Below are 24286 nucleotides of genomic sequence, written 5' to 3'. Positions count from 1 at the left end.
TATCGCAGAATGGGGGGGAAAGAGAGGAAGAAATAAAGAAAAGAAAAGCTACTGTCATTCTTGAGAGCAATTAATCTTGGCGTTATTTGGTGACATCTAATATAATTACTAAGCATTCTCCAGGAACATGCAATTACCATGGATTTATAATGCTCTCACAATGTAATTACACACTAGCTACATAGTTAAATCGGCCTCCTTAGTTAAACGATACCTTTTCATTTAGGTTTTCGATTTCAGCCGTATCCAATGGAAAACAAGCTATTTTGAAATCCAAAAGCTGGTACCAAAAAAGCCCCCCAGGATTCTAGAGTCTCCTGGGTTTAGTGTGTGTTTCAACTTGTATGTGAATCATTGCTCCACTGATGAAGGGTCGGTCTTAGGGATGCTTATGATTGGGAAAGCCTTCTCCTCCTCCTTTGAATTTCTGCCTGGGTTCTGGAGTTCCAAACCTAGTCTTGTTTATGAAGTAACACCCAATAGCATTTAATCCCCTTCAATCCTTTGTGTCTCTCCCCCTCCTATGCATGTCTGTTAAGTGACATCAAGTGGCTTCCGACTTATGGTGACCGTATGAATTAACGTTCTCCAAAATGTCTTGTCATTAACAGCCTTGCTCAGGTCTTGCAAACTGAAAGCCATGGCTTCCTTGATGAAGTCATAAGAACATAAGAGAAGCCATGTTGGATCAGGCCAATGACCCATCCAGTCCAACACTCTGTGTCACACAGTGGTAAAAAAAAAACAAACAGGTGGCATCAGGAGGTCCATCAGTGGGGCCAGGACACTAGAAACCCTCCCACTGTTGCCCCCCAAGCACCAAGAATACAGAGCATCACTGCCCTAGACAGAGAGTTCCATCTATACCCTGTGATGTGACTAATAGCCACTGATGGACCTCTGCTCCATATGTTTATCCAATTCTCTCTTGAAGCCACGTATGCATGTAGTTGCCACCACCTCCTGTGGCAGTGAATTCCATGTATTAATCACCCCTTGGGTGAAGAAGTACTTCCTTTTATCCATTCTAACTCAACGGCTCAGCAATTCCATTGAGTGATCATGAGTTCTTGTATTGTGAAAAATGGAGAAAGTACCTCTTTCTCTACCTTCTTTATCCCACCCATCTAATGTTTGGACTTCCTATTTTCCTAGCATTATGTCATTGTCTTTTTCAGTGACTCTTGTCTTCTCATAATATGACCAAAGTATGATAGCCTCAATTTAGTCATTTTAGCTTCTAGGGAGAGTTCAGGCTTCATTTGGTTTAGAACTCAGTTGTCTTTTTGGTGGTCCACACAGTATCTGTAAAACTCTCCTCCAACACCACATTTCAAAGGAGTCTCTTCCTCTCAGCTTTCTTCATTGCCCAGCTTCCACACCCATGCATAGTAATGGAGAATACTATGGCATGAATTAACTTGGCCTTGGTTGCCATTGACACATCCTTACACTTTAGGATTTTTCCTAGGGTTGCAAAACTGGGGCCTCAAATGACCCTCAGTCCCCTGTTGAATCTTTGGTTCTGTTTCTCAAGAGGCTTCAGGACTCAACTAGTGCCTTAACTTTTGTCACATGGCAGGGGACCCGGAAGAGCCTTCTACTGCCACCACTCTGGTAAGGGTCTGTCTGGGAGGGCCCAGACACCCACCCAACCCCTAAGTTCCTTCTCAACAAAACACCTTCCATCTGTGACCGAAGAGACGTAAGGACCCAGGCAGTATAACAACAGGTTTGTTGTAAGTGCTCAAAACAAACAAGTGGTTTTGTTTATTAATGCAACAGTGAAACTAACAGCCTTGATGCAACTAACTAAACATTCTCTTCCTCTAATGCCAAAGATTCACCACCCCTTTTGGGTGTGAGATCTCTCCCCATCTGCAGCATTCTTCAGCCCAGCCTTTTCAAAGAGAACATACTTCCCTTGCCAGCTGGCCTTTTATTGTTTCCTCCCAGGTCCTACCCCTCTGGGCAAGTTTTCCCTCCAAAACTGCTGCCTACCCAATCAGGGGCTATTTAAGCTAAGGAGCTACCATTAGAGTAGTTCCTCAGTAGAACAGGCTTCCTCAGGAGGTGGTGGGCTCTCCTTCCTTGAAGGTTTTTAAACAGAGGCTAGATGGCCATCTGACAGCAATGAGGATCCTGTGAATTTAGGGGGAGGTATTTGTGAGTTTCCCGCATTGTGCAGGGGGTTGGACTAGATGACCCTGGAGGTCCCTTCCAACTCTGATTCTATGATTCTATGTCCTGCAACACTGAATTCTGTAGGTGAATTCTGTGCCCGGGTGGCTGTTATCAGCCCTGATCCTGCTGCCAACCAGTTGGGGTTTTTTTTTTTTTTTGCATTACCCTGAGTTCTGTTCTGAGAAAGGAAGAGAAAATGTGCCTCCCTCTACATTCTTCACAAAGTATTTGTGGATTATAACCTTGATTGCTTCAGTGGCCCAAACTCTGCTCTCAGAAAAGACATCCCATCCTCTTGATCCATTTGCTTTTCTGTTCATATCCCCAGGTTTATCTTTGTGAACATATGAACATATGAAGCTGCCTTATACTGAATCAGACCCTTGGTCCATCAAAGTCAGCATTGTCTACTCAGACTGGCAGCAGCTCTCCAGGGTCTCAAGCTGAGGTTTTTCACCCCTATTTGCCTGGACCCTTTTTAGTTGGAGATGCCGAGGATCGAACCTGGGACCTTCTGCTTACCAAGCAGATGCTCTACCCCTGAAACACCATCCCTCCCCTAGACATATGAACATATGAAGCTGCCTTATACTGAATCAGACCCTTGGTCCATCAAAGTCAGCATTGTCTACTCAGACTGGCAGCAGCTCTCCAGGGTCTCAAGCTGAGGTTTTTCATGCCTATTTGCCTGGACCCTTTTTTGGAGATGCCAGGGATTGAACCTGGGGCCTTCTGCTTACCAAGCAGATGCTCTACCACTGAGCCACCGCCCCTCCCCTTGTGGTTGTCATCAGGGCTTGGCATGAAGAGGCACCTGCTGGGGGTTACTCACTCATGGGAAAAGTGGGGAGAGAGAGGCTGAACTGACTGGGGAAAGGAGTTGGCAAGGCCACAAGGGCAAGTTCCTTCTTGATCCGAATAGCTTGGATACATTCAGGTGAGACTGGAGGGAACTTTCTGATTTCACCCCGAGTCATTCCTATCATGAGGGAAATTACAAATAAATTAAGCATTTAAAACTGGCCTTCTCTGATTATCTCATATAAGGAAAAAAAATCATCTGGCAGCTGGCCAGGAAGAGAGAAATGCAATTGTGCCAGTGCCCAGTTACCCAACTGGCAACACTGGCAGAGGGCCATGTTCCAGCAGGGAGCCCACTGCCAAGCCAGAGATGCCTGGCTCATCCTCTCCCATCAGAAAACTGGACACTATCCAGAGATCCCTGGGAGACTGCAGGGTTCTCTGGGACAAACTGCCAGTTCTTAGCTAAAGAGGGATGGAAGGAGTCAAACAGTGACTCTGGTCCTTTTGAAGTTTGCAGGTGCTGCCAATGCTGTGTTTGTGGTGGATGGCAGATGGAATTGATGATGATGATGATGATGATGCATCTTGCCCTTGTTTCCTCCCCAGTCCTGGAGATGGCCCTGTTTATGATGGGGTAGATCCTTCCCTGACCCTGCCACTCCATTGAGCAAATTTGACCCATTTATTCATTCATTTATTAAAATATTTTTACATCACCTCACCTTTTGGCTCAAGTGTGAAATTTTCCTCCAGTCTAAGGTGTCTTCCTCTAAATTCTTCTGCTGTAGGATGGTAGGATCCACCTCAGTATCCCTTCTATTTTAGATACGATCAGGGCTTTTTTTGTAGCAGGAACTCCTTTGCATATTTGGCCACACACCCCTGATGCAGCCAATCCTCCAAGAGCTTACAGGGCTCTTAGTACCAAGCCTACTGTAAACTCTAAGAGGATTGGCTACATCAGGAGGGTGTGGCCTAATATGCAAAGGAGTTCTTGCTACAAAAAGAGCTCTGGATAGGATGGCTAAAAGAGAGAGCCAGCATGGTGCAGTAGTTAAGAGTGATAAACTCTAATCTGGAAAACTGGATTTGATTCCCCACTCCTCTACATGCAGCTGCTGGTTGACCTTGGGTCAGTCACAGTTCTTTCAGAGTCTTGCTGTCTCAAGAGCAGTTCTCTGAGAGCTCTCTCAGCCCCACCTACATCACAGGGTGTCTGTTGTGGAGAGGAGAAAAAGAAAGGAGATTGTAAGCTGTTCTTAGAAGAATGAGGTATAAATCCAATTTCCTCCTCCTCTTCTTCTAAACATGCGAATAGATTTGTATAATGTCACTTTTCCGTCAGTTAGATTTGCCCAGCATCCCATTGTGACTGCCTGCTGAATTGTTATTTCCATTCAGCTCTCACCTCTGATCTCAGTCCTGGGAGGTCAAAGCCTGTTCAGATTCCCTTGGTGTAAACGTGAGGGTAACAGTTTTTGACAATCCCTATATACACTGTTTTGTGCTTCTTTGCATTTGAAGATTTGGGTGCATCAGAATATCAAGGTTATTACCTGACTGTTTACCGACAAGCTATGTTATTCATTTATCAGTGTGTTTTCCAAACCCAGTCTGAATATTGACCTTCTTCAGCCATTTCCAAAGCTGAGATTCAGAGCTGAGATTTGAGTAGGAACTCACAGGAATGCAGTTCTGACTGGCTTGGTGTAAGAGGGTGTAGCAAATATGTTCCTGTTGGGCTTTTTTTGTAGAAAAAGCTCTGCGTGGAAAAATGGTGATGTCAAGGGGTGTGGCCTAATATGCAAATGAGCTCCTGCTGGGCTTTATCTACCAAAAAAAGCCCTGCTGAGATCTTTATCTGTCACATTATTTTACCTCTAACATGGCCAAAGCGGCATAACGTGGTTATCCCCTGTCTCATTTTGTTCTAAGAAAACCCTGTGAGGTAGATGAGGCCACGGCTTTTTTTGCAGAAAAAGCTCAACAGGCACTCATTTGCATACTAGGCCACCCCCCCTGACACCTAGACAGCTGGAACTGTGTTCCTGTGCGTTCCTGCTAAAAAAAAAAAAAAAAGCCCTGGGTGAGGCTAAGGGGCAGGTCGAATGACAGGCCCAGAACACCCAGCAAGTTTCTGACTTGAGCTGGGATTTGAATCTGGCTCTTCTCAGTCCTACCTCAACCTACAAACTCCTGCATCCCCTTGACTGTTATCCAAAACTGAAATTTGTGTGAAATGCCATTTTGTCTCTCGTAAAAATGATGTTTATGCTCTTGGGTTTGGCAGTTATGGTACAGCTTCTCTCTATATGGATGTAATCCAATCTTGGGTGAGTCAATGCATTGACTTCGGGGCTTTCAATCTACGCTTTTGAGTGGCAGGTCCCTCTGAAATGTTTATCCTTGGGAGTGCTTTGCCTGCCAAACTTGCACTAATATCCAGGTCAAGATAATAGTCTGTAGTTAAATGTCTGAACTTGTCCTGCATCGTTTTCCAGCTCCACGGCTTTTCAGCAGGCTTGTTCACACCAATATTTTGTAGTATCTGATTTGCATTTAAGACATTTGGGCTTTCAAAGGTGCGGACTTTAAAAATAATGATTACTGGGTATGGCTGGTGCTGCATAGTTGAGCGAAACAGTGATTGCAGGAAAATGCTAGAAGTAGGTGGGCAGAGATCTGTCTTTTGTAGAAATGTTGGTCCTTTGCCTAGATGCACACGACAAAGCATGTCCACCCCGTGAGAGGTGCAGGTGAAACCCATTTTAACTGTACTTGTTTACCCCCCATTCACACAACACGATTGCCCTCTGCCCCAGATCTATCATTCCAAAGTCAAATCAGGTTTGTTAACTGCCTTTTCCTTATAAAGTTGCCCTTGAGAGCCCAGCAGGTTTGGAAATTAATAGAGCTTCAAGCACACTAGCATGTGGGCATCGATGTCTTTGGCTGGTGCTGGGCTTAGTCGATCTTGAGAGGCACCCTTCTGGGATGCAGCCGTTCGCCAGGCAGGTCATCTGACATCCCCCACATGCTGCCATAGCAACCCCGGGAAGAAATATGACTTCTGTAACGTTGCTTTATTAGACTCTGAGTGTGTTTTTCGAAAGCACAATATTACACCTGACCCCATGGTCTAAAGGAAACAAACAAAACCGCCCCCCAACCAGGAATAAGCTTTTAATGTTTAAGTACCACTCACCTGTGTGAGCCCAGAAACGCTATATTGCTAGGCAGTGTCCCTGAGATACGGTCAGGAACGTGTGGCTTCTTGGTTGTGTTATCATGTATTGCACATGGTGTGAGGAGGCCAGAGAAAGTGTCAAGGCAGGGATGCCGGCCCTCCCCCTTCCAGACTTTTGACTGCTGTACAAGAGAAGGAAATTCAGCAGGTACAGCAATCTCCAGTGTTCCGCTTCCCTGCTGGGAAAAGCCTTCCCTGGCGCCTTTTGACCTGTTATGCTACTGTTGCTGCTATTATTATTATTATTATTAGCCCTATCCCAGCTTGTGCCGGGCTGTGGGCAATGTACAAAGTAGGCATAATGCCATAAAACAAATATAGTGGTAGTGGTAAGTCCCCTGTGCAAGCACCAGTTGTTTCCAACTCTGGGGTGACATTGCAACACGTTTTCAAGGCAGGCTTTTTACAGAGAGGTTTGCCATTGCCTTCCCCTGTCATTTACACTTCCCCCTCCAGGAAGCTGGGTACTCATTTTACCAACCTCCGAAGGATGGATGGCTGAGTCAACCTTGAGCTGGCTACCTGAACCCAGCTTCCTCTGGGATCGAACTCAGGTTGTGAGCAGAGCTCGAACTGCAGTACTGTAGCTTTACCACTCTGCACCACAGGGCTCCTAAAGGTAAAGGTAGTCCCATGCAAGCATCACTTGTTTCCGACTGAGGTGACATTGCATCTTGACGTTTTCACAGCAGATTTTTGACGGGGTGGTTTGCCATTGCCTTCCCCAGTCATCTACACCTTCCCCCCAGCAAGCTGGGTACTCATTTTACCATTAAAATTTAGTATACAAGTTAATAAAAAACTAAAAAGAACCAGAAAAGAAGTCTAGGATGGCATCCTATGGATTTTCTATCCCCGTTCTAGACTACATGGCCACTTTCTGGGCAGGGGGAAAGTGAACACAAAAACCGAATATATGGGAGGGGAGGAGGAAGGGTGCCAGCCAGTAAAAAAACATTTCTGCCCTCAACCAAAAGCCTGGTGGAACATCTCTCCCTTACAGGTCCTGCAGAATTGCCTAAGGTCCTGCAAGGCCCTGGTAGAATTGGGCAGAAAGTTCCACCAGGTTGGGGCCAGGACTGAAAAAGCCCTGGCCCTGGTAGAGGACAGCCAGACATCATTAGAGCCAAGGATCTTGAAATGCTCATTGATACAAGGGATGTCACCAAATTTTGCAGCCCCTGGCACATTGTTGGAAATATTCCATATGGATTTTACGTCTCCCTCATATACATCAAACAATCCTGTGGCGCAGAGTGGTAAAGTAGCAATACTGCAATACTGTGGTCTGAACTCTCTGCCCACAACCTGACTTCGATCCCAGCAGAAGCTGGGTTCAGGTAGCCGGCACAAGGTTGACTCAGCCTTCCATTCTTCCGAGGTCAGTAAAATGAGTACCCAGCTTGCTGGGGGGGAAGTGTAAAAGACTGGGGAAGGCAATGGCAAACCACCCCATAAAAAAGTCTGCCGTGAAAACGTTGTGAAAGCAATGTCACCCCAGAGTCGGAAACGACTGCTGCTTGCACAGAGGACCTTTCCTTTCCTTTTCCATATACATCAAGTTTGTTGATCTTTTAAATGTAACTTTCTGTCACCCAATACCATTTTTTTGCATTCATGTAGGAAATTTTAAATTTTTTTGTAGGGGTGTGTGTCAATATGGCATTAAAATGACATTAAAATAAACAGAGCAATAACAACAAAAGAGTGTGAAAGAAAAGGCTCACAAGAGCAATATGTAGAAAAGAGAAAGATATGTCCTTATTTCAGATCTTCCTACATTTCACCTATGCAGACAGGGACACTTTGGTGTACTTGTAACTCCTCCGTTCTGATCTTCTAGATAGGCTGAATATTATATGGAACTTCAATGTCTATCTGTGTACAGTTATTTTACATGTGTTCCTTAGATTGGTGAAAGATAAATCCACCGTTTGCTCCCACTGAGTTTTAACTTTGACACCTGGAGGAGGGAACTGGAATCCAATGAAGAAGTACTCTGATGCATGCAGATATACACAAACAAAACAGGCATTTCCACACAGCAGGACGAACGGGGATTATTAATAATAATATGATAATGATGATGAAGAAGAGCTTTTAAGCCACTCTCCCCTAAAAAACAGGGCTCAGGGTAGTGGACAACAGTAATACAAATTTACAAAGATTTCAAGTTAAAATAATGCATAAAATACATTAAAATACATTTAATAATATTATGTATTTAATAAAATACATAAAATACATTTAACAGCCACCTAAGCCAGTCTGATGGCAATGGGGGGGATGTGTAAATTTCCTGCATAGTTCAGGAGGTTGGACTAGATGACCCTGGAGGTCCCTCCCAACTCTATGATTCTAGGGCATGGATGTTGTATGTTACACAGCTCCACCAGGTAAGGACCAGAGCAGAGAAAGCCCTGGTCCTGCTTGAGGGTAGCAATGGTCAGAAAATAGGATCTGCATTGAATAGATAAAGTTGGAGCATGTGTGACTGCTAGAAGACATGCTAGCATGCCATGGGGAATTAAATAATGAAATGATTAAATGTACCTGTGAGCTCCAAAATTCTATCCACAATGGAGGCTGCCTGCTCTCTGCATGATATAGTACTCTGGCTTTGTCTCCTTCAAAACAAGCCTCATTTAGCAAAGGGCAATTTTGCCCCATCCTCTGTATTTGGTTTGACTGAATGATCCAGTCACTCTTGTTGCAAGGATACAATAGAATGATCTGCCCTCAGGAGGGTACCTCATGCATCTCTGTATGTCACTGTTCCAACTCTTATAGAACACATGTGTGAGTTCTGAAGGAAGGTAAATTTTATTCTGCCATACTAAAATTAAATCTTTGGGGCCATAAAATGCATAATTTTTATTCAAAAAAGGGTGTCTCAGCAATTAAAAGTTTTAAATAATTATATAAAGATAGAGGAGCTTTGCTTAGAAAGGAACATGCAATTCTAGTTCATATACTCCACATGTTCCTTGTTACTAGAGACAGTTCCTATGGTAAAATCATTTTGCCCATTTTTTTAACCTTTGTGAGATCCCTTGTCCATTTTTTGTGTGTGTATGGCTAGCAATTCTTCATCAAGGTATCTAGAAGTTGAATCTTGGAGTGGGGAATTAATGAATCTCTACTCTAGTGCACATGTGCTTAAATGCATTCGTATTTGTAGGACTGTGATCACCCCAACATAATTGTAACATGCACATTAAATGTATGCATTTTTATCTTTGTAAGTGCCTATGGCTGTCTCCAGGCAATCATGAATCCTGGTGTTTCAGGACTGTCAAATCTGCAGAGGGGCAGGGGGGGGAGAGAGCGAGAGAGAAAGAAACAGCTATTCAGTGCACCTGAGCATAGTCTCTATACTTATATCCCAATGAATGCACAAAGGTTAGAGGTGGAGCTTGCTGCTGCAATCTTACTCCTTCTCAGAATGCATTTAATTCTTCACAACTGGAATGTCTGAAAAAGAATATTATAGGACAATTGTATTTCCTAGGACAATTTTAGCCCATGAATCAAAGCATTCCAGAGTAGAAATTAAGAGCATTTGGGATAAAACTGGAATCAAGTTTTCAGCAATGCGCAATGATGTGAGGAGCGTTGGGCAGGGGTCCTTGATATGCTTTATTGGGGTGGATCCAGCCTTCCTTCTGCTTCACACAGCTTCCTCCAATGGAAGTCATTTGGTTTGAAGGAAGACTCTTTAGATCAGAGGAATACTGCAAACCTGAGGCAAAAATAAAAGTGGGGGATAAATATTGTAATAAACACATAAACTTTGCTCTGTGGAGTGGAAGGATAGGAGTAGGAGCCACTCCATTGTTATTGGTGACTTTCTGCCCACCAATCGGAGCTGCCAGTATGATAATAAATAACGTGACAAGCGGGTTCCTGTTTTCACCTCCAAAACCTTGTGTGTGGGATACACAACCTCTCTACTGCTTCAACTTTTGAGATGGATCTTTGCCATTTTGTCTAAAATGAAAAGGAAAATTCACTGGCTACAAAGTCAAGGGGTGTGGGAAAGCTATGAAGAGTGCAGCTTTGAAACAGGTGAATTGAATTTTTCTTTTCTTTTTTTTTGCCCCTGTGAGAAGAATGTCAAGCTTCTCTATGCGTCTTTCAAGCCTGCAGGGGGATTGCTTGCTAGAGAATGCAGGTGAACAGCTCAGAGCTCAAGTTAAGAAATGCAGCATGTGTGAAATACCGCAAAGGGCTTAGCACCAGGGAGGGGGGAGGCTGCAAATGCTTTCAAAATTTGACCATCTCTGAAGGTTTTCATTTCCAACACTAGAATAATGCACGGTGGGGTGAGGAGAACCCTATCCAGGAGGTGAAAAACGACAAGCTTCTTTTAGAATCAGAGGATTTGAATATTTGTTGTTGTGTTGCAAAGACAAATCCAGGTAGATTTAAACAATTAAATTAATCAACTGAAACTTTATTGTCTGACAATTTATATCCCATAATAGCTATCATTTATTTTTATTTTATTTAAAAGATTTTATTTAACCCTGCTTTTCTACTGAAAAACCAGTGTGGGATCTCACAACTCCAATTAAATTAGAATAATTAACAAAGATAACTGAAGACAGCTAATACACCAAGGAAAAGGTGAAAAGGAAAAACAGTGTCATCGTAGCTGGAAAACCTAGGAAACTTCAGTATGGATCGTAAATATAACAAAATCATCCACCCTGATGGGACAACTATCCCCTGTCTAATACAGAGGGTTTTGTGCCTTTGAAATGCACACCCAGTCTATAACCTAAGAAGATGCTGAGCACAAGATGGAGGAATCCTGAGTGTGTCTGCTTGGCAGGAACTCTCATTTAATTCAACAGAGCTTATTCCCAGGAAATTCTCCTTAGTAGACTACAATCTCTACTGTGTATGAGCTGGACAGACATTCAGGAATTCCCCTTGAGTAATCACATGAGGGACACCAGCCCCTCTCCCACTGTGTTCCTTAATTGGTGCTCCTGCTACAGATCTAGCTTGCCTCAGCCAATTGGAGAAGCTGCAGCCAATGCCCCTCCCACCCTGCTCTGCCAGTTGCTTAGTCCATCCCCTTCTTCAATCCTCTGTGAGGTTAATTTAGTACTACTAAGGGGCACCATTGAATCAGACTAGAGAAATCCTTGGGGAGGGTGGAGGAGAATAAAAGTTTATGGTGTGCTGCTTTTAAAAAGTCATTACCATCCTCAATTAGAATGTGCTTAGCTTGTAAAATGTTTTAGCTTTATATCTCCTTCATTCCTGCAATACCCTTGAGAGGCAGTTCCTTAGAATGTTTATGTTGCAGATGGAGAAATTGGGGCTCACTCCTCATTAAGCTTGTTTGTGAGTAAGCGCCATTAAAAATAGATCGCCTAAATTTGTATGTGTGTATTAAGTGCCGTCAAGTCGCTTCCAACTTATGGTGACCCAATGAATTAATGACCTTCAAAACATCCTATTGTTAACAGCCTTGCTCAAGTCTTGCAAACCGAGGGCCGGGGTTTCCTTAACTGAGACCATCCAGTTCATATTGGATCTTTTCCTGCTGCCTTCGATTTTTCCTAGCATTACTGCCTTTCTCCTGAATTTAGGATCACATTATAAGGCTGAGTTCTATTGACACTGAGAACATAACATCTTTGGTAATGGTAAATTACCAACAGTGGTAAATGTACTGGTTCCCCCCAAGGAATTTTGCGCGCTGCAATCTGGAGCTGAGGATTCCATTCCTTGCCTTACAGATCTACAGGTTCCCAAGGAAGGGATGATCACTAAACCACTTCAAGTTTGCAGTGCGGATAACATTCTCAAAGAAAAAATTAGCCAAAAGCAAGAGTTGGAATGCACTTGAACCTGTGTCTGAGGCGGTAATCTTTACTCGAAAGTAAATCTTATCAAGTCTGCTATGATCCATAATAATAATAAGACGACTGCAGATTTATACCCGACCCTTCTTTCTGAATCAGAGACTCAGAGTAGAAGAAGAAGAAGAAGAAATTGGATTTATATCCCGCCCTCCACTCCGAAGAGTCTCAGAGCGGCTCACAATCTCCTTTACCTTCCTCCCCCACAACAAACACCCTGTGAGGTGGGTGGGGCTGGAGAGGGCTCTCACAGCAGCTGCCCTTTCAAGGACAACTCCAACCAGAGCTATGGCTGACCAAGGCCATGCTAGCAGGTGCAAGTGGAGGAGTGGGGAATCAAACCCGGTTCTCCCAGATAAGAGTCCGCACACTTAACCACTACACCAAACTGGCTCTCCTTACAATCTCTTACAACAGACACCCTGTGAGGTGGGTGGGGCTAAGAGGGCTCTCACAACAGCTGCCCTTTCAAGAACAACTGCAATAGCTATGGCTAATCCAAGGCCATCCCAGCAGGTGCAAGTGGAGGAGTGGGGAATCAAACCCGGTTCTCCCAAATAAGAGTCCGCACACTTAACCACTTCACCAAACTGGTTTTATTCTTTGTCTCCTGTAACAGGTTCCTTCCTTCCTTCCTTCCTGCCTCCCTTCCGTTTTACACAATGGTTAGGAAGGCATCCAAGAAAACAGGGAGATAACTTTCTCCTAGTCTGTCGTGGAGGTGGGGTGCAGCATCATCAGAATTGCTAAAGACATTGACAAATGACTGTATCACTTGCCCTGAACTTTAGAACAGCATCAGCAGGTTAGTTCACTATAGTGGGGAGGGGAGGTGGCATTCACTGTAACATCTGCCCAAGCAGCCATGCAACCCAATCCTATGTATGTTTCCTTATAAGTAAGCCCCGCTATCTTCAGCAGAGCTTGTTGCTGGGTAAATATGCAAAGCTGTACAGTCTTAATTGTGATCTTTTAACCTGAGCCGTAATGTTTATAGGCATAGATCTAAACAGATTTGCTCTCTCAACTGAATTTCGGCTTTACTTGAGATCTGGGGATGGGGTGGGGATTTTGGATTGCTGCCAAAGAATTTCTGCTATAAGCCAACACTGCTGCAAGAGATTTCTGATATGTACCTGTTTATGAGGGGCGGTCCCTTTTTTCCATCCTTATCTCTGATCAATCACTACTCTTATTTTGCCTTTTGGGGATATCTTGTTAAAATCATGCATGAGTTGCTACAGTTCGGTTATCAGGGTTTAACTCCCTCCCCATGGTCTGCAGAAGTTAAACTTCTGAGCCAGGTGACATAGGAAGGATCCCAGTACAAGGGCATACGACATTTTGGTTTTATGTCCATATGCTCATTTAGATTTTGCTTCTCCCTTATGAGAAATAAACCTGTGAATCAGTGGATCAATTCAGATGTCCCACAAAAAACATGGTGAAATTATATTAAGTATAGCTAGTGTGATCTTCTGAATGTGGATCACTCTGCTGTCTCTGGCTAGGTGGGGTACATTGACCCAGGATCAGAAGCCATTGTTTGAAAGGGCTGTGGCTCAGTGGCAGAGTATTTGCTTTGCATGCAGAAGGCCCCAGGTCAATCCCTGGTGTCTGCAGTTAAAAGGAGCAGGTAGCAGGGGGTGTGCAAGACCTGAGACCCTCAAGAGCAACTGCCAATCTGAACAGATTATGCTGACTTTGACAGATCAACGTGTCTAATTCAGTATATTCAGTTGGGTAGCCGCTGTGTACCTTGCACATGAAAGCTAATACCCAGAAATAACCTTTGTTGGTCTTAAAGATGCCACTGGACTCAAAATTTGTTCTATAGTTCTGTTAGATGCATCCCCAATTCTGGCCACAGTTTTGGGTCCATTTCCCCTGTCCTCTTATGTTGCCATTGGAACCTTCCTCGAAGACTACGATGGTAAATATTACCCTGTCTGTTTACCCTTATATGTTCCCCTATCAATCTATCTGTGTTTCTTAGGCCTGTGTGAATGTGTGATTGTTTTGTATTTTTATCTTGTGTGGAAGAACTATTATTCTAAATAAATTACAATTGGTTTTTATTAAATTAGAGTCCTTTTTATTGAGCATTTACCCTCTGGATGGTTGAGCCTGGTATAAATTGGTAAAAAGATTCCGAGTGAGCCAGGTGCCCACCTAACTAATTCCCCAACCTCGTTTTGAGGGCATTTTGGCTAACAGATATGGCAGCTTCAGGATGTTGGTTCATTAATGGGGGGAAGGGGAGGGATCTCAGTGGGCACAATACCATAGAATCTGCCAAGGTCTGTTTGAGTGATGGTACTCACCAGTACCAGCAAGTTTGAGAGAGGCTCTTCAACGTCCTGAGGCAGGAATTGGTGGAAATCAATGTAAGCTTCTATATCAGTCCCAGCATTAGAATCTGCCTTCCAAATAAGTCATTTTCTCCAGAACTGATCTCTATAGTCTGGAGATCAGTTGTAATCCCAGTAGCTCTCCAGGCAAAATTTGAATGATCCTCTGCAACCTGAATCCTGGATTGGGACAGCACCAATTTTCCCTCTAAGCTGCAGTCTTGTGAGCAAAAATTCTACATTGTGAGCTACAGGCATTAAAGTTGTGAGCTACTAAATAAATTATTGTGCTCTGGGGTCATCCTTCCTGAGCTAAGACAATTTTTTTTAGCTGGAGGCTAAAAATCTGTGAGCTAGCTCACACTAACTCAGCTTAGAGGGAACACTGGACAGGACCCACCCTGAACTCCTGGATGGAAGGGTGGAATGAAACAGATCACACAGGAAGATTTTCAGACTCACTGTGGTCAGAGTAAACAATGGTTTTGCTTTTGCATTTATGCCTGAGCTGGACTTATTTTCACACCCGTTCCCTTTTCTTTGTGTTGAGTTTTCCCTTGTTGTTCCCGCAACAGAGGGGGAAAAGATGACAATGACTGCAGTGAAACCGTACTGGGCCGAAACCAATAACAGGTACTTAAGACACCAATAAGAAATGGGAATGGCCTTATTAGGGGGAGGGACGGCGGCTCAGTGGTACAGCATCTGCTCGGGAAGCAGAAAGTCCCAGGTTCAATCCCTGGCATCTCCAAAAAAGGGTCCAGGCAAATAGGTGTGGAGAACCTCAGCTTGAGACCCTGGAGAGCCGCTGCCAGTCTGAGAAGACAATACTGACTTTGATGGACCAAGGGTCTGATTCAGTATAAGGCAGCTTCATATGTTCATATGTTATTGGTTGGTCTAGGCAGTGAGCAGTCTGTCCTTTTTCCCAGCTAAGCTACATTTTGACCTGGCAACAACAGATAATTGGAAATTAAGGGTTCAGTTCTGCAGATGGCAGTCCCAAGGAGTGCCCTCCAATACTGAAGCACTGGGAAAACCTCCCACATTAATCTTATCAAGGATTCAGTTCCACGGTTACCTTTGAATCCCAGAGTCTCTTAGAGAGCGTACCAGGAATGGTTTGGAAACTGCTTTAAAGGAAACACACCCTCTGTGGAAAAATCATTATTTCTGTGATGACTTGTCACAGTGCGTGAGAGTCAGAGTTGATCAGAGGTTATGCTGACAAATGTTTTTGAATTTTCTCATGCTCTTGTGACGACATGCCTCTCTTTTGCATTCTGAGTGCCTGACGGGAGTTTTGACAGTTGTCACTGTGCATCCATAGCTGGTAGCACTTTTCCCTGCTGTGTGAATTTTGGCAAGCATACTTTCCATCCATTTCGTAACAATGGTAGGCCAGTTCACACAAAGCTGTCAGTACGTTGAGCTCATGTTGAGCATAAGGGAAGCACCCCTGCCCACGCCATCCACTGCTTGTCCCAAATCAGGACTCTCTGGGTACACATGAGCAGAATGTAATTAGTGTTGCCAACTCCAGGATGGAAGATTCCTGGAGATTTGGGAGTGAAGCCTGGGGGGTGATTTTTGGGGAAGGTGGGACCATGGCAGGTTATGTTATACAATCCACCCTCCAAAGCAGCCATTTCTTTCAGGGGAACTGACCCCTGTTGTCTGGAGATCAGTTGTAATCCCAGGAGATCTCCAGGCCCTGGAGACTGGCAACCCTAGATGCCATGTATTTTCTTTTTCAAAGTTGCTTATATTCCTCCCTGCTTCCCTCCCTTTTTGGTGGGTAGGTTTCTTTGCCTCACACTTACATTGGTTCTTCATTCTCCCCTCCCTTCTCTTCTCCTATAGCTCCCAGTGTTGTTGTTTTTTTAAATGACAATTCAGTCTTTTACATATCTAAAAGTAATGGAATTATATAATTGATCTGATGCCCATGAAAACTCAATATGTGCAGTGTTTCCATTTAGTGTGCTTCATAACGATTGAATAATACTGTTATGAATTGGTGTATCCAGTTCAACAATTGCCTGCCATTTTCTTAGTTGGTAACTAAGGAGGAGCTAGGGGACCTTTGAAATGGCAGCAACCACACTGTTTCCTACAATACATTTGGCCTTTTAAAAACAATGTTATGATATTATGTTACTGTGCATACACAAAAAAGGAGGCTTCATCACCAACGAAGTACATGATGACATGGCTGCACAACTCCTTTTCAAAGGAAACGTGGAACACATGGGCATGGTCAGATCTGAATGCAAGAACCCCCCCCCCCACACAAGTAAATTCCTTTTTGTGGAAGGGGTGCAGCAAAGTCAGAGCATCAACTCACCAGGCAAAAGGGGCAACACTGAGGTGTGGAAAACATCTGATTTTCACAAGGGAGAAGTGAAACTGAAATGGGGGCTTCCTCATCAAACCAGCAGGGATGCGGAATTCAAAATTATCCATCAAAGTCAGGCGATGCTGAAGACCCAGTCAGATGGAGCCAAGAAATATAAAGACTAGCAGGCTGGCTGAATTCCTTCAATCCAGACAATTTACTGCTAAGGGTGCGTTGAGCCAGCCAGCCAGCATCCTTGCCTTAACTTGTCTGTTTCAAACCCTGCTTTCTCTGGCCTGTCAACTGTTAGGTTTGCGAGCCACTGTGGAACCTGCCACTGTAGGCCTTTGCACCTGGCACTGTGCATATGTCAAGACTCAGCTGTGCACTTCTAAAAGGCCCAGAAGTTCAGCAGACACAACCGGGAGACACAACACATGTGCCCACTGCACCTAGACTGTATACATTCAGCACCTCATCTGAGACTGCCCCTGGGGCTGACTTTGGATCAAACACTCTGGTTGCCCTGCAGGGCTTTTTCTTACACCTCAGCTGTGTACAGGCCGTATCATTTCTGTTGCTTGGCTCAAATGTGGGATTTGGCATCTGATTGCTCAGATTCTCCACAGTTGTATTGTCAAGGATCAGGTTGCTAGCCTTCCTTTGCCTGGGGAAGAATGAATGGGATTGTGGGGCAACAGCTCTGAAACTGGGCATGTTTGCCAATGGCCGGGAGGCAGGACGTCAACATGGCCCCTAAGCTCTGGTGTCCTGCATTCCAGAGGTTTATTTGCAGTTTTTGGTGGGCTTTCTGGGATGGGTGGTGGTGGAGGAATTTAATTTGAGACCCCATGGCTCTGTGGTGGTGTCAGCCGGGGCAATAGATTCCCAGGAACCACCAAAGTTCACAAGGTCACACACACAAAAAGGCAAGGAGAAGAGAAGGTGGCTGTTGCCTTCGAATATTGTACTCTGCAGGAGTCTGAGGATACTTGCTTGACAGGCAGCTTTTCCCTGCAGACTGGATTATGAGCTTGCCCTCCCCAGGTGCCTGCCGCCGCCTGACATTCTTTCTTCTTTCCCCTGGACAACGCATTTTACTGTCGACACAGCCGATTTTTTTAGAGGGGTGGGAATTTCTGCTGTCTTATAGTATGCAGTCCTCTGCAGAACTTCATACTCTAGCTTTGCATGCTGGGTAAAAATGGGTGCGTGACATTATTTTAAAGGACTCTGCTGTTACTATGGCCAATAATAATATGGGTCTCAGATGCACAAAACAATGAGATGCTTATTAAAGAAAACATACTCTTCCACATCTACCAGTGGTTAAGAGGTGGAGTTTGGCAGAATCAGATGTTCACTGCATTGCCTGGAACCTGGTGCTGGTTAAGAGACAGAATACACTGAGAGCAATTGGGGTGTCAGAGTTATTGAGTTGGACAAGGATCTGTAACACCTAGGTTTGAATTCCCATGGAATCGGCCATGGAAAGCGTGACTTTGGACTAGTTGCTTTCTCTCAGTTGAATCTCAGTTGAAGCAATAGAATAAAGTCAGAGTACAACCTTTAAGACCAACAAAGTTTTAGTAAAGGTATGAGCTTTTGTGTGCAGGCACACTTCCTCAGATACACTGAAATGGAAGTTAACAGTTCATATATAGAGACAAATGCCTCCACATAGGTGAACATGCCAATTTGCTGTTAACTTCCATTTCACTGTATCTGAGGAAGCGTGCCTGCACATGAAAGCTCATACCTTGAACAAAACTTTGTTGGTATTAAAGGTGCCACTGGACTCTGACTTTATTCTATCACAGGGTTAATAATAATAATAATAATAATAATAATAATAATAATAATAATAATAATAATAATAATAATAACTTTTTATTTGTATCCCGCCCTCCCCGCACAAGCAGGCTCAGGGCGGCTCACAACATAGGAATGCAATACAATATAATAAAATCACATAAAACAGTAAAATTAATATGCAGTTACATTAAAATTAACATTAAGGTGCTAATAGATCTTAATTCAGTAGAAGAGAAAGAAAGGTTGTTGTGAAAGATAAAATTGGGGGGAGGAGACTGATGGGCCCCCACTGTGGAAAAAGGCAGGTCTGCTGATGAGACCAATAAAACGTTACCTGACTTTATTGACTAGATCAGGGGTGGTCAAATTGGCTCAGGAGCAGTGTTCCCTCTAAACTGTGGAGTCTTGTGCCCAAAAATTCTGCTTTGTGAACTACTGGCATTGAAGGTGTGAGCTACTGCATAAATTAGTTTGCTCTGGGGCCATTTTTCCTGAGCTAAGACAAAAATATGTGAGCTGGAGGTTTAAAAACCATGAGCTAGCTCACACTAACTCAGCTTAGAGGGAACATTGCTCAGGAGTCACATGTGGCTCTTTCACACATATGTGGATCTTTCACACATATCTCTCTAAGTCCCCACCACCCCATTGGCCAGCTTGGAGAAGGCATTTTAAGCCATCTGGCAGCTTGGAGAATGCATTTAAGGTTAAAGTTGCTTTCTTTCCACTTTTCCTTCTCCCCCTCCCCCATCTGTTTCCTTCCTTCCTTCCTTCCTTGCAGTTCTCAAACATCTGACGTTTATTCTACCTGGCTGGCTCTTACGTTAAGCAAGCTAGGCAACCCCATGAGCTAGATTTTGATCCCGACCTTCTTCCAAGGAGCTGGGAGGGTCCCGCATGTCTGTTCTTTCCACCGGATCCCAAGCGAGTTCCGCGGGATCCCTTCTTCCTCCGGACCTTTACACGTGGGCGGGAGAGGGGCAGGCCCCCAGAGGAGGGCGGGAGGGAGGTCCCCCCGAGCCCAAGCGCCGTCTTGGCGCAGCCGCGGCGTCCCCGGCAGTCCCGCCAAGTCCACGTCAGTTTTGGGGAACAATCGCCCCGCATCAAAATGCCCGCGGGCGGTCATAGAGGGAGGCTGCTGGCGGGGGAGTGGAGGCAGCGCCCAGGCGGGGCCCGCCTGCAGTCGAGGCGAGAGGATTTCCTCCTCGCCGGTGGCTCCCTTTTTTGCTCCCCTCGGGTGGCTCAGAAACCGGGCGCGGGGTGAGTCAGACAGGGACGCCGCGGCGCGTTGCCCTGCGCGGGAAAAAGAGCGCCCCCTTCCCTTCCCTTCCCTCCGCGGCGATGGCCGAGAGCCTGAGAAGGCTGATCGACGGCGAGGCCTGCGCCATCATGCAGGAGAAGCTGGAGAAGTGGCAGAAGGACTACGACCTCAATTCCTGCGACCAGAACCTGAACCGCTGCTGCGAGATCGTCGAGCTGAGCGCCCTCATCCAGGGCCAGCTGTTCAACATCCTCAACCAAACAGCCCGGAAAGGTGGCCATTACGCAGGCGCAGAGACCATCAAGGGTCGTCTCCTGCCCTGGCTGGGGACCTGTTTTGCTAGCCCTGCTTCCAGAGGGCCCTTTGAAAGGAGTTTCTCGCACTCCCAGGACCCCTATGAGAAAGAAAGGCAGCTGAGGGAACTGGCCAGCTCTCAGGACCTACAGCAGTTGGAGAAAGAGCTGAACTCCACGCGTCTACAGCTCAGCCTGGTCCAGCAAGACCTGAAGGCCTCTCAGGCCAAAGAAGAATGTGCTTTGAGGAGCCTGGAGCAGCTGAATGACTACGAGCGGCAGGTTCAGATGCTGAAGGAGGAGATCGCCATCCTTGGAGCTCAGAAAGCCGTCCTGCAGAGCAGGCTCGCCCAAAGTCGATCTCCTTCTCCCAGGTCGGTCCGAAGCAGATCCCCTAGTCCACGTCCAGCAAAGTGCATTCCCCCTGCCAGGCCCCGACTTACAAATGCTTCCCGTCATGTTCAGCTCGTGGAACGTTTCAAAGACATTTATGCTCAGGAACGTCTGGATGCTCAGACCCTCCTGAAGAGCTATATTGAAGATCTGGAGATGGTGCAGAGAATCATCTATGTGGCAACTGTGGAGTCCTTCCATGAAGCAAAGAGGGCCTTCCGGCAGTTCAAAATGTGCGTGAGAAAGACTCTATCTGCAAGTTTCTCGGAGCCGGAGACATTCGAAGATGCGGTAATGGATTATATCATTCGCCAGGAAGATCTGTACGACGTTCAGTCCAGCGTCAGGGAAGTAATCCGTGCCATAAGCCTCCATCCGCAGATTTCCTGTCCACCAGAGATTGATCTCATGATCAGCGGTTTAGTCCGAAAACTGTGTCTGGTAGCTTTTTCTATGCAGACGCTGGATATTCCCCTTGATATTTCATTTGCTGTTGAGGGAGAACTTTTTAATGAGCACAAGTACCATCGTAGCTATGACTCGGACTTTACAGCTCCACTTGTGGCGTATCATGTCTGGCCTGCTCTTGTGCAAAACCATTCTGTCATTGTAAAAGGAGAGGCGGTCACACGAAGGAGTTCTCTGTGGTCTCACAGGAGTAGGAGCAGAAGCAGAGGCCGGAGCCAGTGTCGCAACCGCAGCTTGAGTCCTCTGTGCCATAGTGCAGGCCACTCCTGGCACGCATCATCTCGAAGCCGTAGCCCTTCCCCGATAAGGAGCGGAAGCCCAAGACTTTAGGTTAACTGGATATGGTTTTTTAAAAAAAGAATTCTGTACATCTGGATCAGTTTGCTTCTGCAGCGCCTTCTTTTCCAAGAGTACATCATACCTCACTTAAAATAATGTGAATCCCTCCAAATGGAGAGTGAAATGGGATTGATATGCAATAAATTTGATTTCAAAATTGCACAGACATGTTAAGACTTTTTAAAAAGAAAGAAAGAAAAGAAAGTGTTTACGCGACTGTTTTAAAAGGCAGTCCCCTGTGCAAGCACCAAGTCGTTACCGACCCATGGGGTGACATCACATCACGTTTTCTTGGCATACTTTTTACAGGGTGGTTTGCCATTGCCTTCCCCAACACAGCTCTTTGGGGGGGGGAGGTAAAAATATTTACCGATGTAATGAGTATGGTGCAGATAACTTACCTTAAGGGTCCCAGTTTGCTATATAAAGTATTAAACGTGGCAAAGCATTGCAATTATCCCTTGAAATAAAGTAGTCACACAATGGTGCTTCTTTTGGGTAAAAGATAAATCCTTTTAAGTCCCATTGAACTATAGGATACTCACAGTGTCATCTTGAGCCGTGTTGGAATCGTGGAACTCTGCTTAAGGTAGCACTGTTGAAAATGTTTTGCACTAGGCAGGACCAGGGCTTTTTTGTAGAAAAAGCCCAGCAAGAACTTATTTGCATATTAGACCACACCCCCTGATGCCAACCAAGCTGGAACTGCGTTCCTGCTATTAAAAAAAAAAAGCCCTGAGCAGGACCATGACCAGTAAAGTACTTGGGCTTGTATTCACGTGAAATTATGAAGGCAGATCTCTAGCTAATTGTTTCTGTTTCTGGTTGTGTTTGAGACATTATTTTGAATCCTGTATTTCTACTGATCTATTTTATGATTTTAACATTGGGTGCCAATAACTGCATTTTAGCCTTCCAAGAGATCTTACTGCCACCCTCATCCTTAGGACCTGCCTTGAATACACACCAGTGACTTTTTAGGACTTTGCCTTTTTACATAGGGTGACAGGATTTGTTCACAAAGATCAGAGTATTAGTCTTAACATGCCCAGTATTTTACTTCCGATTCGGAACTTGGCGCTTCACCTGATCATGGAATTGCCTGTTATTAGTACAAATAATGGATTTTGCATTTCTGTCCTGAAATTTGTTCATAGTATTCTTTTGCCGTGAGTGTGTGTGCACGGGGTGGGGATTAGGTCACTTAGCTTTCTTGTTCTTTCTTTCTCAAAGGGGGCTTTGGAATTGGATTTAAGATTAGAAATTTCTGAATTAAATCAGCTCATATTTTACAACATTGTTACATCTGTCTGAAAATATAGTTCCTGATAATAAAAAAAGAGCTGGGTGTATGCATGGTGATGCCTTTGCCCCATTTATCCTCTCAAAAACCCTGTGGGGTAGTTTAGTTAGAAATAATAACTAGTGGACCAATGACATTCACTTTCCAGCAAGGGTTTGTTACCCAGGATTACCATGTTATGGTTCAACACAAACCGGTGGACTGGTAGACTACTCTTCCCACATTGTCCACATTAGAAATGGCCAGCTGGTAGCCTGTGGGCCATTTTTCATCTCTTTCCTAAGAGCCTTATCAAATTTTAATCAAAGTGCAGTGCAAATGCGTGCCTACTTTTACTTGCTAGAATGTCACATCTATCTTTCTGGGAGTTGCATTTAGTCTGCAAAGTCATCCATTTACCCAAGGAATAGCCTGAAGGCACATGATCTAGCAACCCTGCTGAAACAAAATACGTGGTGTCTCATCAATGCCTGGATGGAAGATCTCCTGGGGAAACACCCCACCCCCAAATTCTGTGATGGATGAAACGTGAAATAAAACAACAGTGGCGCAAAACACTATCAAGTCACAGCTGACTTCTGGCAGCCCAATAGTGTTTTCAAGGCAAGAGATGAACAGAGGTGGTTTGCTGATGGCTCTGCATTGCAATCCTTGGACATCCTTAGTGGCCTCCCGTCCAAGTACTACCCAGAGCTGACCCTGCATACCTCCTAAGATCTGACAAGATGGGGCTTGTATCAAGAAAAGCAGTGGCACTGAATGCGTATGTGCTCTGGAAGAGTGCAGCCTTTGCTGCTAGATGGCACCAGCTGTATTCTGCAGCCATGCTTTCAAGATCAAATGCTTTTCTCTCCCTCTCTCTCTCTCTCTCTCGGTCATAAAAGCAGCAGGCTGACAACTTTAACAAGATGTGCAACATGTATTCAAACAAATATCCACACACAAAAAAATACACAGTGAAACCCCAGAAGCTGTCTTATTAACTGAGAGAGAACATATGAGACATGTTCATCTGTGAAATTTTGCTTCGCTTTAACCAGTGGCCATGCAAAAGTAACTGACTTCTGAAGAAACAGTGGGTCTTTATGAGAAAGGAAACTACTGTATGTGTTTTTTCTTCAAACGACAACAGCAACAACAGTGCTGTCACTTTTGTAAAAATCTATTGTATTTTTTATCCCACCCTTCCTCAAAGGAGTTTCAGCAGAATCCAGTAAGAAAGTCTCTGTTCTCCATTTCTGGTTCACAACTGAAGATGGTTAGGCTAAAAGAGTCTGACTAGCCTGTAATCTTCTCATGAGTGCTATGGATGAGCAGGGGGTTGAGCCCACTCATACTCCCAATCCTAGCCCAGCTGTTAATCCACACTGGATCTCACTCCAGTTTTCTCCAGCCAGGGCTTTTTTTTTTAGCAGGAATGCAGTTCTGGCTGGCTTAGTGTCCAGGGGTGTGGCCTAATATGCAAATAAGTTCCTGCTGGGCTTTTTCTGCAACAAAACCCTTTGCAAAACAATGGTGCCATTAGGGGGTGTGGCCTAATATGCAAAATGAGTCCATACTGGTCTTTTTCTACCAAAAAAGCCCTGCCTCCAGCCATGCCTCCTCTGCATC

General features: G+C 44.8%; 1 protein-coding gene across 1 annotated transcript; it reads left to right on the top strand.

Moving 5' to 3' along the window:
* Positions 1-19959: 19959 nt before the first annotated feature.
* On the top strand, positions 19960-21495 carry LOC132580336 (mitochondria-eating protein-like). The gene has a single exon (XM_060251070.1). It carries the CDS (start codon positions 19960-19962, stop codon positions 21361-21363), a length of 1404 nt encoding a protein of 467 aa, XP_060107053.1. The 3' UTR covers positions 21364-21495.
* Positions 21496-24286: the final 2791 nt, after the last annotated feature.

This window comes from Heteronotia binoei, chromosome 12, assembly GCF_032191835.1.
Source record: "Heteronotia binoei isolate CCM8104 ecotype False Entrance Well chromosome 12, APGP_CSIRO_Hbin_v1, whole genome shotgun sequence".
NCBI lineage: Eukaryota > Metazoa > Chordata > Lepidosauria > Squamata > Gekkonidae > Heteronotia > Heteronotia binoei.
This window is presented reverse-complemented; position numbering and strand designations above follow the sequence as displayed.

Coding starts and splice junctions, on each gene's coding strand:
- LOC132580336 (XM_060251070.1), top strand. CDS start 19,960: ATGGCCGAGAGCCTGAGAAGGCTGATCGACGGCGAGGCCTGCGCCATC.